Here is a 17,916-nt window from a genome sequence, read left to right on the forward strand (position 1 = left end):
ATTACGCAACCGGGCAGTCTGCCCGACTCTAGTGATCTCGATCCGTTACCCGAACTAGGAGTGCGACGTTGTGGTGTTCTACCAGGCCTAGAATCCTTCTGTGCGGTCACGTCAGCGATCTTTCTAGGGACGTAAGGCCTGATGTCAAGCCCACACGAGTCGTCTAGCTCTGCAGTCTGTGTTGCAGCGTCCACATATGTCTGGGTTGCGGTCTCAGTTCGCTTCCCATGCATACTTGCAAAAGGTGGCATCTGCGTAGATGCATCTATTCCTTCTGTTGCCTTCTGTAACACTGATGAATAGGACTTTCCTGTTGCCTTCTTTTGTTGATCGAAAATACGCTTACGCGCCTCGAAAAAAGTAATAATTTCTCGGACTCGATGCTCTTGAATATCCTTCTCTACCACATACTTCGGGCAATTTTTAGAATTGGAGGCATGGTCCCCAGAACAATTCACACAGTGCTCGGCGCCGGCACATGGGGAATCCCCATGGTCAGCACTGCCGCACTTTGCACATACGATATCGTTAGTGCAACGTTTTTGCGTATGTCCGAACCGTTGGCACCTAAAGCACCGCATTGGGTTCAGCACATCGCACGAACTGGGACACGCTCGTACCCGACGAGGATGTATTCTGGTAGGGCAGGCTTTTCGACAGTGCTCACGGAAACAGTCTGTCCGTCCCGCTTACGTAATAAACGGTAAGCCTTGGAACTGGAACTGGAACTGTTCCCCCAGTTCTAGTTGGATCTCTTCATCAGACATACTGTCCAGAGAATCCATATGCACTACTCCCCACGTGGTGTTCAGTGAGGAGTGACGTTCGACTTTAATAGGGTAAGACCCTAGCAACTTGTCTTTCAAAAGCGTCTCACTCTGTTTTGGAGATATAGTCTCGATGAGGAGACTACCGTTGCATAGTCGAGTTGCATTTTTGACCTTCCCAACGAGTCCGTCGAGTGCGCGCCTCACGTAAAATGGACTAATATATTTCATTGTCTTTTCTGTTCCGTCCAAGGTGATACTGATAAACTTTGGAGGCGGCACTTTGACAGCTACTTTCTCATGGTCCAATTCCATAGCAATTTTCGTCATAATATGACCACCAGTCGTATTTTCTCCTGTCTTCTGTTTTTTATTGGTTTTTTCTGAGGGAGGAGAAGAGGAGCGTGAGGACATTTTGAACTGGCCCCTCCTACGGAACCGTCGGCGTCAGCCTGCCACTGGGGGGGGGGGGGACGGAAGAAAAAGACACCTAAAAATTCTTCGGTCACCAGGACGTCTAAATCGCCCCGGGCCCCCATTGGGGCTCTACGTGAATGTATTGACGTCTGGTCCGGGCTCGGCACCTAAACTTGCATATAGGGGCAGTATGAAGGGTCCACCATTGCTTCGTTGCTGGGCGCCCTTTGGAAGTCACGCTCGAAACCGTGGGACAGGACCATGGAGATAGGAAAGATCCCCGCTGGTGAGACGGGAGTTATAAACCTAAGAACCTTAACATAAGAATGAAAATAATGAACTAGAAGAGGAAGAATAATGTAGCCTCACCAGACTTTCTTAACAAATCCCGTCATGTAGGCGGATGTGGCAAGAACAAAACAGCGGGGATGGAGTGGTGAAAATGGCTGTGATGATGTGGTGGGCATTCCGCATGCAATGGTGGCCGGCGAGGAGAAATACAGCGATGAAAAAGATGAGAGAACGAAAAGGGCTGGGTGGTGATAAGGCGATTAATGTTCGAAAAGCACGAGAGCCACCATTGCATCCCCCAGTCACCAACTTGGCAGAACCCACCTCGACCGGTCTGCACTAAAAAAAAAAAAAGCTTTTGTTCATAAAATTTGCTATTACTGCCTCTGTTGAAATTTTAGCTCCTGTTCTTACATCTGATTCTAATATAGTAACATACCACAGATCATTCACAACTTAAAAAACAAACATCACTTCTATCCACCAGTCATATAAGCCAGATCTTAATTTTTTTTAAGGTGGTGGGGACAAGAATACAATACTAAGTAATTTTACTACTCTATTTCCCAGCCAATCTTGTTCCTGATGTAAACAAAGTCATCTTGTATGCTCTTTATGATTGGAGATAGGACGACATACACATTTCCTTCCACAGAAAGTAGTTCCCTGTTAATTGTAATATTTCTGCCATATAGTGATGAAAATATTACAATGAAGTGGCACATGAAGTTCGTTAATGTTTTTATCTGCATTGATTTAATAATGGATATGTATTCATCGTCATATCACCATGGTAATGGCATTCATTACCACACTGAGTGTGATATGTAAATGATTACTGCACTGTGTGATATGTAATTCATTACAGCACTCAATGTGATAATGAATTAATATAAAAAATTTAGAAATTTGGCAATTTCCTCTTTACTAAAAACTTTAGATTTCTTGCCTTTATATCCTTCGCCTTTTTTTCAGAAATGCAATTAAATTTGTGTATGAGCTAATATTGAAATTTTCTTTCATGGAGATAACACTTCACAGCATAGAATAATATACCCACAGAGACAAAGGTTTGTAAGATTGTGATAAATGCTCAAAATATACAAGCAAAGCTTTCTCATATATGACATTACACTCTTAACTTCGTACCATTTCGCATAGCACTCATATGCCACTTCATACTTTACTTTCGATTTACTAGGCAAAAGTGATGCAACAACTGTCGAAGCTGCTACTTCAATATCTGAAGGGATACTTTCTTCAGAATCACTCATTATTAAGAACGAATTAGCCGATTTTTTCTTGATTTCAGATAATCTATACCATTCTACTATTATCGTAAACAAATTAATATCGTTCCATTAGTTCTTTTGTTTCTAGACCACCTTTATTATAACAACTGAAGCTTTCCTGGTGACGTGATAACTCAAAATTTTCTCGGGCTTCCAGCCAGGCCATAAGTTGGTGATTCACCGACGTTTCGAGGATGTTCATCTTCCTCATCTTCAGGGTTAAATGATAACTAAGGGTACCCAGCTCCTTAATTTATAGTGCCAGAGGGAGGAGTTAGCCCAGGAGCTGTGCGCTGATTGGCTCCTATTAGTGCGGGCCGCGTTCATGCCACAGTCATTTACAGATGGAGATTTTATAAAATCATGTCTATGTGATGTCGCTAAAATAATATGTCCACAACAAGCTTCTACTTCTTAAAACATATATTTATCTACTAACACCGTTAAGACTAGGATACTGAAGAACTTAATGAAAATGACATTCAAAATACAGTTAATGAGTTTGTAAAATACTCCCTGGCACTGAACAAGACAACAGACATAAATGACAAGCTCTCTTAAATCTTCATTCGAGAAATTAGCGAAAATTTTTCTCAACATGAATACCTTTTGGATCTTGTCACTCTTGAGGAATATACAACGGGAGAAGAACTTTTCGAAGTATTGAAAAACACAGTAGAAAAGAAGTTAGACTTAAAAAAGAAGGTAACAGTGGTAACAGCTGGGACTCCAGAAATGATTGGTGAAAAGAAGGGTCTGGTAGGACGATTGAAACAATTCTTTACAAAATTGAATATCCCTGAAAACGTATTCTTTTGTCATTGTATCATTCATCAGGAGGTACTGTGTGGTAAGACTGTGAATGTAACAAATGTGATGAATGTTGTTGTTCAGACTATCAACAAAATTAAGTCTTTATCTCTGAAACGTCGAAAGTTCCGCAATCTGCAGAAAAACATAGGTGAGGAACTTGAAGACGCACCATATTACACAGAAATCAGATGGCTTAGTCAGGGTAAAATGTTCTGGCTTTTTTTTTTTTCTCAGTTCCATTGCACTTTTCATGATCAAGCGGGTATGTTGATTAATGATTACACTTATCGATACTTCTATCATTATCATTATCATCATTATTATTATTATTATTATTATTATTGCTGTTAGTAGTGAAAGGAAGATATTATGATTTTTCTTATTTGATTAAATTCGTTATCTTTATTATTATTATCATCATCATCATCATCATCATCATTATTATTATTATTATTATTATTATTATTATTACTATTAGTGCTGTTAGTAGTGAAAGGAAGATATTATGATTTTTCTTATTTGATTAAATTCGTCATCTTTCAAAATGGCTTAAAATATGCTAATCATTCAGGGAGCCTAAGTTCGAGAATTAGAAGACGAAAATTGAGTTAGCAATTTGGTGTTCATAACAGATATTTCTGAACAGCTGAACAAATTGAACTGCCAACTTCAAGGACATGATCAGAACTTGGTTGACATGTATGACACAGTGAAATCTTTCTCCATGATACTAAAGGTTTGGAAAGTGCAACTGAAAGAACATGAGTTTCATCATTTTTCTTGTCTGAAGTCACTTTCAAATGTTTCTGATTCAAATATAGATAAATACTGCGACATCCTGGAAAAATTACTTTCAGAATTTAGAGATAGAAGGTTTTGTGATTTTAAACAAATGGAATATGATTTTTCTCTATTTGCAAATCCTTTTAACACACCCATTCTGAAGGTACGACGAGACTTACGATGTGAGGTTGCTGATCTCCAAAATGACACCTTTGTAAAAAGCAAGCAAAAGGATTGTGTTGGTTTAGATGTATTTAAAAATATTGACTCCTCTAAATATCCACGTCTTAGATCATTTCCTGCAACAATCGCAGCTATGTTCGGTTCTACTTATATTTGTGAACAATTTTTTTCAAAATTAAACATATTAAAATAAAAAAGAACATGCTTAACAGATGTCAGTCTTCATGCACAATAATTGGCAGTGGCTACTTATGAGGCAACCCCTAATTTTGAGATGTTACTGAATGGAAATATTGTAATAAAAATATAAAAGAATGCAGAGGAAAATAATATAATCTTAAAAAGATATTCATTCTTTCTTCTCTTGTTATTTTTTTGTAACGGACATGAAAGGTAGTGACAATCACAAACCGCCTCTGCTGTCTAGCTTACTGCGACTGATGCTCCCCACCCCATCTTCACTTTGTGTGTAGTGACTACAGTGGGTAGAATTTATAGTGTGTCATGAATTTGTGACTTTTGTGATGCCTGCCAGACATAGATGAAAAACAATTTCCTGTCACCCACCCACCACTTCTGGTTAGCACTGGTTTGATTAATAAATATACAATTAACTTCAACTAACTGCAATCTCCATACTTATCCAAATACATTATGGATACAAGTTTATGCTGTATTTTAATCACTTGTATATATATACTTACCATTTATCTCTATAAGATTAGCATTTTTTTGGTGAATAACAACATAAAATTCTCGGAGATTGGACAATTTTCCCACAACCCAGTAATCACTCATTGTTTTCAGTATTGTCTCTCCTGTTGTGGACATCCTGCAGGAAAAAGTTTTTATTAATTATCTGTACAATTGTGTCTGTAATGAGAAAATATTACATAATGCACTTACAGATGCCAATTTGTTCCATTTCGGTTGACTATAGCTTCTGTAGTTATAAAGGCACAGTAATGAACTAAGACTATTATTATCTCATACAGACACCAGGAAAATAACATTCTTGGGGTGGACCAAAACTAGCGAAGGGAAGGAAAACCTTGGTCCTTCATTTTGAAAGTTTTGCAGCGGTCAGTTAATCCTCCCTCTCCCATAGAAAAAAAATTATACTATACTGAGGATCAAGTAAGAGTAATTCCTAAAAGACTAATTTGGCCGTCTCTTCAGTGTTGCCAACTAATACTAGATATCTCCAAAAGAGGATAAAATCACACAATGCCATGTATAATAATTATGATGATGATGATAATAATAATAATGATGATAATAATGATAATAATAGTAATGATAATGATGATAATAATAATAATGATGATAATAGTAATAATAATAGTAACAATGATAATAATGATGATAATAATAATGATGATGATAATAATAGTAATAATAATAGTAACAATAATAATAATAATGATAATAATGATGATGATAATAATAATAATAATAATAATAATAATAATAATAATAATAATAATAATAATAATAATAATAATAATAATAACAGTAATAAAATAACAGTAATAAAATAACAATAATAATAAAATAACAATAAAAATAAAATAACAATAAAATAATAATAATAATAATAATAATAATAATAAAATAATAATAATAAAATAATAATAATAATAAAATCATCATCATCATCATATAGCATTAAGAGTAATGATGTCTTGCTTATTTACCACATCTCATCTTTATGTTGAGGAGATGTTTTCTAAAAGGTTTAATAATATGTGAAAGAGTATATTTTTCTTCTGGACCTCTCGCACATTATGTTAGTAGTTAGTAGACTAGTGTATGATCTAATATTAAAATGTACGAGGATGGACCCAAAAGTAACCGCAACCAAACTGTTGCGCGCACATGCTTTGTAGTTACGAGTTGTGCTGTTAGGTGATGTTAGTTTGGGGTCTCCCGCAACCGTTAGTGAACTGGCATCAGTCTGAGTTAAGTGGTTTGTTTGTGGTGCTGTGTTGTTTGCGTTCTTGTTTCAACCATTTGGCGATTAGTGAGATGGCCGACTACAAGGAACAAAGAGTGTGTATGTGTGTGTGAAATTTTGTTTTCTGTTACGAAAAACTGCAGCCGAAACTGTTGGGATGCTTCGGCAAGCCTTTAATGATTATGGTTTGGGGAAATCACAGGTCTACGAGTGGTTTTCCTGTTTCAAATCTGGCAACATGTCAAATGAAGACATGCCATGCCCCGGGCGTCCTTCAACAGGAAGAAATGACGAAAACATTGCCAAAATCAAACGTGCAATTGATGAAGATCGTCGAAAGACCACTGAAGTTTCTGAGCAAACGAACCTGTCACGGAGCACGGTCCAGCAAATTTTAACCGAAGATTTGCACATGAGACAGGTGTCTGCAAAATTTGTTTCTTGCTTGCTCACAGATGACCAAAGAGAAAACCACGTGAGAGTTTGCCGTGACTTGAAGAGTGAAGTGCAGAATGATCCAAATTTTCTTAAAAGAATTGTGACTGGGGATGAGTCTTGGTGCTATGGGTACGATCCAGAATCAAAGCAAGCATCGAGCCAGGGGAAAACTCCAAACTCTCGACGACCCAAGAAAGCACGTCAAGTGCAATCCAATGTGAAAACAATGTTGATTTGTTTTTTTTATGTGAATGGCATTGTCCACAGAGAGTTCGTTCCACCAGGACAAACAGTGAACCAACATTTCTATTTGGATATATTATGAAGATTACGAGAGAATGTGCGATGAAAACGGCCCGAAATGTGGAGAAATGGGAACTGGTTGCTTCACCAAGACAATGCTCCAGCCCACACAGCTCTGACAGTCCGACAGTTTTTGATAAACAACAACATGGTGCTTGTGCCTCATCCACCTTACTCATCCGATCTGGCTCTGTCAGACTTTTTTTTTGTTTCCACAGATGAAGAAATGTCTGAAAGGAAAGCGATTCAGTGATATGGTTGACATCAAAGAAAACACGCTAACGGCTTTGAACAGTATCCTGCCTCAAGAGTTCCAGCACTGTTTTCAGCAGTGGCAAAAGCAGACAAGTGCATTAATGCACATGGACAATACTTTGAAAGGGACTAAAGTACTGTGAATGTAGAATTCAAAAAAAAAAAAAAAAAACATTCCGGTTATTTTTGGGTCCCCCCTCGTATTTTGTCTGACAACATGAAATTCATTGCTTTGATGTATGCTTTAGAATATTTACTCCATTATTGTAATAAGAAATTAATTAAAATGTGAAATTGCATTTCTATCAATTACTCAAGGACATGTATCACACGAAATATGTTATATTTATTTACACTTAGCCTACCTGACTTTAATCTTGAAATTGCAACCACAACACAAAGCAACAAATACAATAACTATTATGTATTATTATTAGTATATTCAAATTTCACTAGCTTCCAGTAATGGGCTCAGAAATCTAGAACAATTTGAATTTTCAGAATTTAAACTACTGATAACTTGTGTCACTGCTGCCAAAATAACAGTTATAAAATCACTACTAGTTGCAGTATTTCTCAGTACCGAAATTCGAAACGAAGTTGAGAAAAGAAAATTCAACCTGCAAACTAGAAAATCACCATAATCCACTAGCTTATGTAGCAATGGGGGGAAAAGTGGTTAGGTTTCACCCTTAGGGTATTAAGTAAGCTGACTAGGATTATACTCAGAATTCACACAGGGTGAATATCAGACTGTACAGACCTTTAAAGCATAGAGATGTGAAATGTCCTAAGAGAAGATGGGAAGACCTCCTGTGTGATTGAAATGGATCGATGATGATGCTGATGATGACAATTTCTCCAGGTTAAGTAATAATTTTTTAACTATATGTAACATATCTCTCATAAACTCACTGTAATGAGTACAAATAAATATAGATGGGAAAAATATGCTGTTTACATACAGCTTGCTGAACATCATATTTATTGTGTTAGGGATTTTCATAACATTTACATTCAAATCTCACATTCCTCTTGTAGAAGCATAATATATTATACCCATTGAATCTACATTTCAAAACTAAATACAAAAATTGTGTATGAAACAAAAGTATCTAATTTAACAGAAATGTGAAGTTAAAAGTGCTGAATGTACCTTGCTTTATCAGCATTGATATCCGCTAATAATCGCAGAACTTCTGGAGTCACAGCTACATTTCCAGTTCTTCTGCTGTCAAGATGCACTGTACTCTTCTGAGCCAGGTTTAGCTTGTTGAAATATACAAACTTTGGACTTGGATCAACAGAATTAGTACTACTGCTAGTTGCCTGCCGACTACACTGTTCGGCTACTTCTGACACCAATTTTGTTAGCTGTGGCCCCAGAAAGATATCGAGGCGTTTGAAGAGATCAATTGTCAAATGCAGAGTCCCTGAAAAATTAAACAGTAATTCAAAGTACAAGCATTTCTTTCTTTGGCGAAAATTCTATTTTACCGGACAAAAAACTGACAAGAAATAATTGTTCCTTGCATGCTTAAGCACTTGAAGGCTTTCATTCAACTTTTTGCTTCTTGTTTCTCAAATACGCCATTAGCTCACATTTAAGGCTGTGCACATTCGGATGTGTTTTCCAACCAGGTGGACTTTTTATCAAGTGCAGTAAAAATCTTATATAAAGCAATTGCAACGGACATACTTCACCCATACATTATAGCTTGTCCATTATACAATATATCGAAAAGTGTAACAATAGGATGGAAACCCAGGAAAAAAGGACAACATAATGCATTACTACACACAATTTTATTAAAAGAAAGAAAAAAAACATCACTCTACACCTTTACTTCTATGAAACAAAATAAAGTATGTAGACTACTGTAGGTTTATAAAAATTAAAGGTCAATTTACTTATGTTTATAAGTAAGAATTTCAAATGAGTTGCATACAATGATTCTAAACTGTACAAACCACGTATATGCAATGAATAAAGAAAATTCTCACTATAGAAGCGAATCTGCAGTATATTCACCTGCAGACCTGCACTAACTTGTATTGGGTTTTTACTTTTTATTGTACATCAATTACAAGTCATTGTATATTAACTAGATACGCCAGTTATTCAAGCAGTGTATGAACACTACTTGATTTCAGATGATTATAATTATAACAATTATTATTATCATCATTATTATCACCATCATCCGAAAAATTCTTGTTATATAAGACACTGATATGGCCTGTTCTTTTTTATGCCAATGAAACATGGACCACCACAAAGCCAAATGAACAATATTTACAGTGCTTGTTTTGAAAGAAAAAGTTTTAGGATGCATGATTTTTAGTACATAAAAAAGTGTCTGCAGAAAAAGATACAATCAAGAACTATAGACACTTTCAAGGACGCATAAATGTCATTAAGCATACAAAGTTGACCAACCTAAGGTGGGCAGAAGAAAGAAGGGGTGGCTAACACTGAGATGGATGGATTGTGTAAATAAATGATGCTAGGGATCTGGAAATGAGGAATTAGACAGTGGCGGCACTTGACTGTGGCAGTGTGACAGATAAAGAAAGGAAATTTCTTGAGAAGGCCAGAAATGAGTAATCAATTCATACATAGTCATTATTATTATTTTTATATTACTTAACCAAGCTCGGAATAGGATTGACTGGTGGTGCTACTATAGCAAGCGCAATGATGTCTTATTACTCCGCTAGATGGATGACTGACCTGTTTCGTACTGGTTCTCAGTGAAGCCGCAAATGCTGCCATGTTCCATGGCAAAAAGTATATCGTCACAATACCGTACAACCGATTACGATGTCGCAGGGTATTAACACATCATTAGATGCAACTGACATGATGCCAATAACACTGAGTTATAATTGTTGCTTTTTTAATGTTTTTATTACAAATAGAATTTGTTACAATCCCTTAAATAATAGGCCTACAAGTTTGTTGCAGAAATTTCTACAACGAACTGCCGTTTTCTGAATTAAATCAGTATATATTTTTTTACCGAGCAAAGTGGCTGAGACAGTAACTTTTGAGACTCGCATTCGGTCAAACACTGTTGCTAGCCATTCTGATTGGGGTTTTTCATGGTTTCCCTCTGTCACAAAGGCAAATGCCAGATTGGACATTTACATACCATGATTCATAACATAATGAATAAATAAGCATAAATATTAAAACAAAATCTAAATCAGCTATATGAACACAAACCATCCATAACACACAATAAATGGAAACAGCAACTCAACAACAGTCAATGGCCTACCGGTATCTCAAAGATCCTACACAAGCGATATGATCACAGATGTTAAATTGTATATAAACATACTTAAAAAAAAGGTGTGTTTTAATATAATGTGGTAGCATATCTAAAGAAAGTCTACAATAATTACACGAACTGCAAGATAATAATAATAATAATAATATTGTTTATTGTTAATAAAATAACATTGACAAAAATACAATCTTAGTTCTTCCCTGAAGGAGTAAAAAATTCGTACTCAGGGAAATATCTAAACACAAAGATAAACACAAAGATAATTTTTTGACACAAACTGGGTCAAGGAAAAAAAAAATTACAGGAATAAATTAAATTTAAAAATACAATTTCAATTTTAACAATTTAAGTCATACAAATACATATACACATTAAATCAATATATATTCTTTAAAAACTAAATTCCTAACGCTATTTTTTAAATTTCTGATACTAAAATTTTCCAAATTTGGGTATTTATCAATTATTTCATTGTATAACCTTGAACCAAAGTAGGTACCATGGCTCAGAGCTGTGCTTGTGAAACACTTTGGTTCCTCTAGTCGTATAAAGTCGGATCTTTTAGTTCCATATTTATGATGATACAATTTGAATTTATTACGGTTTTTATGTATGAAGATTAATAAGGCAATATAATAAATCTGTTTAATTTTCAAAACATTAAAATCAGTAAACAAAAGCTCAGATGAGTAATCAATTGGTTTATTAAGGCATATTTTAATAATTCTTTTCTGAATAAATATTAGTGGAGTGAGATTAGAATTACAAGCATTTCCCCACCCTAAAATTCCATACTGGAGAATGGATTGAAATAAAGCTAAATAAAGGAGACGTAAAATATTAATTGGTAAATATGACCGAAGTATAACAGAGATATAAATACGACCATTTTCAGCGAAGTAGATTGTAATCATTACTTCACAATAACACCAGTTAAACGCACCAATTTATCCTAATTGTATATGTATAATGCAACGTCGATTTTTTCCGTGCAAGTGTTCTCCAATGCACAGCTTCTAGTGGAGTAATAAGAGTAATAAGACATCATTGAGCAAGTAAGGTGGCTGACAGCTGGAATGCAAGTGTACGAGAGTTGTAGTTTCCAAACTCAACAATTCTATTCCGAGCTTGGTTACATAATACATTAAGAAATGTTTATGCACTACAAATATGGTATGGATCCAAGGTGAATATACCAATATTCAATATCATATGACAGTAAATGTAAACACATCACATAAAATAACATGTACAGGAACGAGACTAATAAGATTTAGAAAAATTACCTAAATTCAAACTGGGTAACAGGATAATTATATGTTCTCGGCGAGAATTACACCACTCAAAATAATATGTTTATACCAGATGAATCAGCTAATCCTCCACATTGTGAAGATCTGAAATCTTGTCGTTTCAGAATTACTAGTTTTTATCCACGTCTACACATTTTTCAAAGGTTCCTAAATAGAAAACATCCGTTAATCGCACTTCTTTACGAAAGAATTCTAGTAAATGGAACTTTTTCGAAATCTATCTTTGCTCTCAAATTAGCCATCTTCACTTGCTCTTCGTAAGTGCACAATGATGTATTCTAACAGAGAATATCTGGACATGTTGTTATGTGGGCAGTCTTGAAAGCAAGCAAGAGAAACGTGAAAAACAAAAGGTTTACTGCTTATCAACTTTTGAAGGTGTTTCACCAAGCTTCAGTAAATCAGTCCAAATGAAACATTAACTAGTACTGAACATTAAAATATTTACACGAGTACGTTTATATGTGCGCTGTCTCTGTAGACTTCAAGCTGAGCGGCTATATGTGTCTCGTCGCGCTGGTTACGTCATGATTCTCCGTTGGAGCAGTCAGTAGCGAGTTGGCTTGCCATCCCTGGGGCCCGTGTTCGATTCTCGGCGATAATTTTTTTTTTATTAACATAATTAATTTTTATACATGTTACCTTCCTTCATTTTTTTAAATTTTGTGTAGTGGAACGAATTATTTCGCAACTCTGGCTCCGCTAGGAGAATTTAAAAAACTCTTGGGAGATCAATTTTCTTCCCGAAATAAAACAAAGATAAACAAACAAATTAAAGAAAAAAAGAAATACACATGTGGATCTAATACAGTGTCCACATGCCACCGGCGTCTATCACTGCCTGGCATTTTCGGGGCATTGAGTCCAGCAGATCGCGGAAATAGTTCTGGTCCTTAGCGAAATCTTCCCAGGTAGCCAGAACTTGGTCCCAGAACTGATCTGGATTTTGAGGTGGGATGCCTCGATATTTGTCAATCCTTCTCTTTTTCATGCTTTTCCGTGAACTGTCTTTGAACGTTTATGGCGGTGTGTGCGGGGTGATTATCCTGCTGGAAAATTAAATTTCCATCGGAAAGAAAACTATTATAAATTCCAAGAATCCAGCTCTTTCGCTTCTGTTTTAAAGCCAGTGTAAACATATCTTATCGCTAGCTATAATATAATTCTAATAAATGAAAGTTAATATACCAATTAAGTTTTGTTATGTTTGAATGCACATTATGTATTAATTTACCAATATTTCTTAGGTACTGGTATGTAGTTCTAATAATCACTTTCATGTCTTAAAATAAAACTCAGTTGTATGTTACCCAGTTGACTAGTTTCAACTTAGTCCCAGCCGTTTTTATGATATTCTAACCTATGATCAGTTTCTTCTAAAATTTTGAGTACCGGTACCACGATCTTCGTGACGCGGTATCTTTTGTGAATTTTTGTGTCATTCAAATTTTCAAAATGATCAGTTTTTAAATGGTTAACATTATCTCCATTTGACTCTTAATTTCCGAGCAGTTTCAGATATGACAATTCTGTGTCGAAACGTTCCGCCATTTTATATTGCAACTAATGAATAATTTAAAATTTTAAAGACGGAAATTTCTATCACTAAATTTAATGATAGTTTTACTGGTTCGTTAGGCTAAAGATGCTTGGTGAGATATAAAAATGATTTAGTGAACCAGTAAATACATTAATGAATCATTAAAACCTTAATGAAGATTTGTGAAACCGGCCATAAGACTGGTAATAGGTAATTTAAAAGATATTTTGGAATATTAATATAAGGAAGATAATCTTTATAAGTCAACTGATTATCATACTGACGCTTATTTCGATGCTGAGCTATTATCCATTTAATATTGAGGAAATGTGCGATCTCAATGTGGCAAGAAATTGAAGTCAGATTTGAATATCCTACAAACAGAAATAGGTCACTTGTTCCAATTCACCAGCTACTATTAACTCTAGATTCTATGTTACTGGCTCTTCAACTATAGCCAATGTCACTAGTGCTTCAAAATACGCAGTGAGTAAATAATAAAATGTTTCAGCAGCAATTGCTTCTTTAGGACGAAATTACATATAATTTATACATGGACATGAATTGGAGAATTTTATATGATACGGAATTCTCCTCGGGGTTTTGTGTACAGTTGCCTACACACACATTTGTGTAATTATTGTCACCTGGTGGTCATAATGCTGCGATTTTTCTAAACAGAAATTCATATTTAGCATTATAAAATATAACCATACTTACAATAATTATTATTATTCAATAGTAGTCAATGCAACTTTCATTTATCAACTCTCTGTACTGTATGAATCATGGCTACTGTAACAGGTTACGATTTTACACGTTTCATGACTTACTCTATAGTACAGAATTTAAATAATAATAATATCAGCCAATAAGAAGTTATCTTATATAGTATGCAAAATCATTACCAACTGCTGTTGAATAGTTAGAATAGTATTAACGACAGTTAAAGTTAAGTGTTGGCTATTTTAAACAAAATTATGTTGGAAAAATGGAAAACATCTTAACAAAACATTAAAAATAAACCAGCTGTTAATTTGACATTTGTTAAGCCAAATTAAACATTACTTGGAAAAACTGGCCATAACTCTCTAAAACAGTCGGCCTTCTGTGTTTTGTCTCTGTATTCTTTTGCAGAGACATTCCACAAACAAAAACTTTCCATCAGTGCATTAATCAATTGTAACGTATTTTCTTTTCTCCACTCCATACTTCGAACAACTTATGTCAACACCAAGGATCATATAAAAATGATCAAGAGTTGCTCCTAGTTATGCACCATAAAATGGGAAGTTAGTTGTTACAGAACTTTGCTGAACTGTAATGTTGCCGCATAAGCAAGTGAACTGACTTGACATGTTTCCATTGCTGCTGGAAAACACGCCATGTTAAAAGTGTTAACTTCAACATACTCAGTCAACATGTTAAGTCAACTGAGACTTGAAATGTTCATACGTTAAATTCGACATGTTATATTTAACATGTTGTTAAATGTTTATCAGTGGAGACGAGGTTTTGAGGCTTTATGATAACGTCAAATTTCCATTGTGAATGATGACCGAATGGATTACTGTTACTTTAGCATTTACGTTCTCGCATTAAAATTAACATTTTCATTATGAATGGGCCTAGTTCTTTGCAGAAATTTTTGTTAGTAGGCTAAGTTATTGATTTAAACACAGCATTCTGGATTCATTTTGGAATTACATTTCTGAAGTCAGAACCATACAGAAATAAGTAACCATGAAATCATAGCCTATCAGATTGATGAAAAGTGAACTTATTTCAGATCCTTGAAACAGTGCAAGCAATGAGTACTAGGCTATATATGTAACTTCAGAATATTACGGGCTAAAATGTAAATATGAATCTTAAATTTGTTACCTATTTGTGTTATTTTCTTACTGAATGAAGTTTGCACTTGAATATTCCATTTTCTTTGGCACTGCATAAAATGAAACCAGTGCCTAAGGTGATTACTTACTTTTTTACGCACTATGTAGTGTTTTAAAGGCTCACTTTACACACTGATAACAGTGAGTAAATTAAACTTTACTCACTATTGTAGAAAATATATTTTATAGCTCTTATTACCTTCAATGAACATACACACAGTTGCACTTAGAGATCTGTAGACAACTAAGTGATATAGTTCTGGTGCTAAGTCATTGTTAATGTACACCTTTGGAACTTTCCCAATATGTCCAGAAGTGTCTTGGAGATTTGCAGGACCTGTAACAAATCTGAAGACCAGAACAGCTTGAATCAAAAGTATGAAATAATAATAATAATAATAATAATAATAATAATAATAATAATAATAATGATATAATAAAATTGATAAATACAAAATCAACCGAAGCGAATATGAACAGGAAAACCACATATTATGCCGAAACGATATTAACAGTCTCACTAGTGTAAGTCGTTACAGCATTGGACTAATTGAATGAGTTAACAGTAGTAGCTCAAGGTTCGAATCTCCCACAATCTTCTTTTTCTAATTATAAATTTCCCATCATATATGTCTCACAATGCTATATTTATGTGGCGACATATCTTAGAATATGCACAAACTCAAATAATAAACCTCCCTCTCTCTTCCAAGCAATACTTCTGTCTGTTAATAAAACGTTCTGTCTCGTCATTACGCTTGAAGATGGCAGAGAGACAACAACTCCGTCAACAAGTCATTGCTCTGGTTCGTGTAGGTTATTCTAGGTCTACGGTGACCAGAGAGATTGGAGTCCCATTGTCAACTGCTAAGCAGTGGGCTAAATTTTTTATCGAGAATGGTGAAGTTGTGAATCGTCCCATTCCTGATCAGCTGCGCATCTCTACAAGGAAAGAGGATGCCATGTTATTGAGAGAAGCTGAGAACCACCCCTTTAGAACTGCCTCTTAACTCAAGATGGCGTCCAACTTTCCAGGTTCCCCACACACCGTGAGGAGACATTTTAGAGAGCATGGCATACGGTGTCATCGAGCTGTGAGGAGAGAACATTTGATAATGGAGCATGCCGTGAACCGTCTAGTGTATTCTCTCTAGTTTATCGTGTGGATGGCCACTGATACGATGAGTGCTTCATGAGACAACTTAACAAGTCGAGTCGCGTGTTGGGGGTGGATGTCATACGATGGGGCAGGACTTCTGGAATGCATCCACGGTCAGTTTATAGCAGAAGTCTACAAACACATTTTGGCAAATGTAATGATCCCTTCTGCCTGAGAACGATATCCAGAAGGAACATTTTTCACCGCCAACCAGATTAAAAGATGGTTTATGTGGAGGTCTGATGTCGACCTGGTCGACTGGCCTCCAAAATCACCGGATATGAATCCGATCGAAAATTTGTGGGCTACAGTCAAATGGATCCTACGCTCTAATTGGGCAGAACAACTACCCATTCGGACAGCTGACGAATTGTGGGGCAGAGTTCTAGATGCGTGGGAGGTGGTGTTCCATAATCTTGTGGACTTCATGCCGCGCAGAATGAGGGCAGTTGTTGACGCAGATGGTTTGTGGACGAGATACTAGTGCCCACCACAGGTCTTTTTTTGTTAATACATTAACAAATTGTTTGTTTTTTGTTTATTTAATTATTTAAATATGTTTGATATGCGTCCGGTTTTTTAGGATGTGAAACAAATATTTTTGTTTATACAAGCCAGGTCTCGCCTATTAATAGCCCACAGGTGATGATCATGCCACTCACTTATGGAATAATGATGGTGATGATGAATATTAAAATGGAAAGTGACAGTGGAATAATGTAAGGAAATGGGAGTATCCCAAGAAAATCCTCAGGAATCTTGTCCACCACAAATGAAACTCTGCTATCACTGGGATTCGAAGCCGGATCTACAGTCATCATCAGACAGTACTTTGTCAACTAAGTTATCAAGACAGCTAATCTGACAGTAAGTTTAAGTTCAGTTCAATTCAATTAAGATTAATAACTGACCTTCCATAGTGAGTACTTGAAAATGGTGAAGTAGGGTGCCTTGGCATGGAACCGCCTTGAAGTTCTGTCTCAAGATGTGCAGGTAATAGGCTTGTAACAAGGTACCTATATACAACCTGCATATCTTCAGGTTCTAGGCCACTCCTGAAATAATTTAACCATATTACTCTACATATTTCACTACAATAAGCATTATCTCATTCTTGAGTTTAATGCTACTTATTAAATGTGTATCAATTAGTCATCATTCTTCTCTTGGATTAAAATAATGACAAATTATACTTTTTAATTATGTACTACAAT

At 35.5% G+C, this 17,916-nt stretch overlaps 1 protein-coding gene across 4 annotated transcripts in view; it reads right to left on the reverse strand.

Moving 5' to 3' along the window:
• Nucleotides 1–17,916, reverse strand: part of Ccz1 (vacuolar fusion protein CCZ1) — a 55,556-nt gene that overhangs the window by 16,268 nt on the left and 21,372 nt on the right. For all 4 annotated transcript variants that reach the window (XR_011332602.1, XR_011332601.1, XM_069828390.1 and 1 more), the window contains exons 6-9: nt 17,614–17,757; nt 15,743–15,891; nt 8,656–8,932; nt 5,251–5,378 (exon numbers count right to left, since the gene is read on the reverse strand). Coding sequence is in view for 2 of the 4 variants with exons in the window: in XM_069828390.1 (XP_069684491.1) it covers nt 5,251–5,378; nt 8,656–8,932; nt 15,743–15,891; nt 17,614–17,757 (698 nt within the window). In the remaining 2 variants the exon portion in view is untranslated. The remainder of the gene's footprint in view (nt 1–5,250; nt 5,379–8,655; nt 8,933–15,742; nt 15,892–17,613; nt 17,758–17,916) is intronic.

The sequence above is a fragment of the Periplaneta americana genome, chromosome 6, assembly GCF_040183065.1.
Source record: "Periplaneta americana isolate PAMFEO1 chromosome 6, P.americana_PAMFEO1_priV1, whole genome shotgun sequence".
Lineage (NCBI taxonomy): Eukaryota > Metazoa > Arthropoda > Insecta > Blattodea > Blattidae > Periplaneta > Periplaneta americana.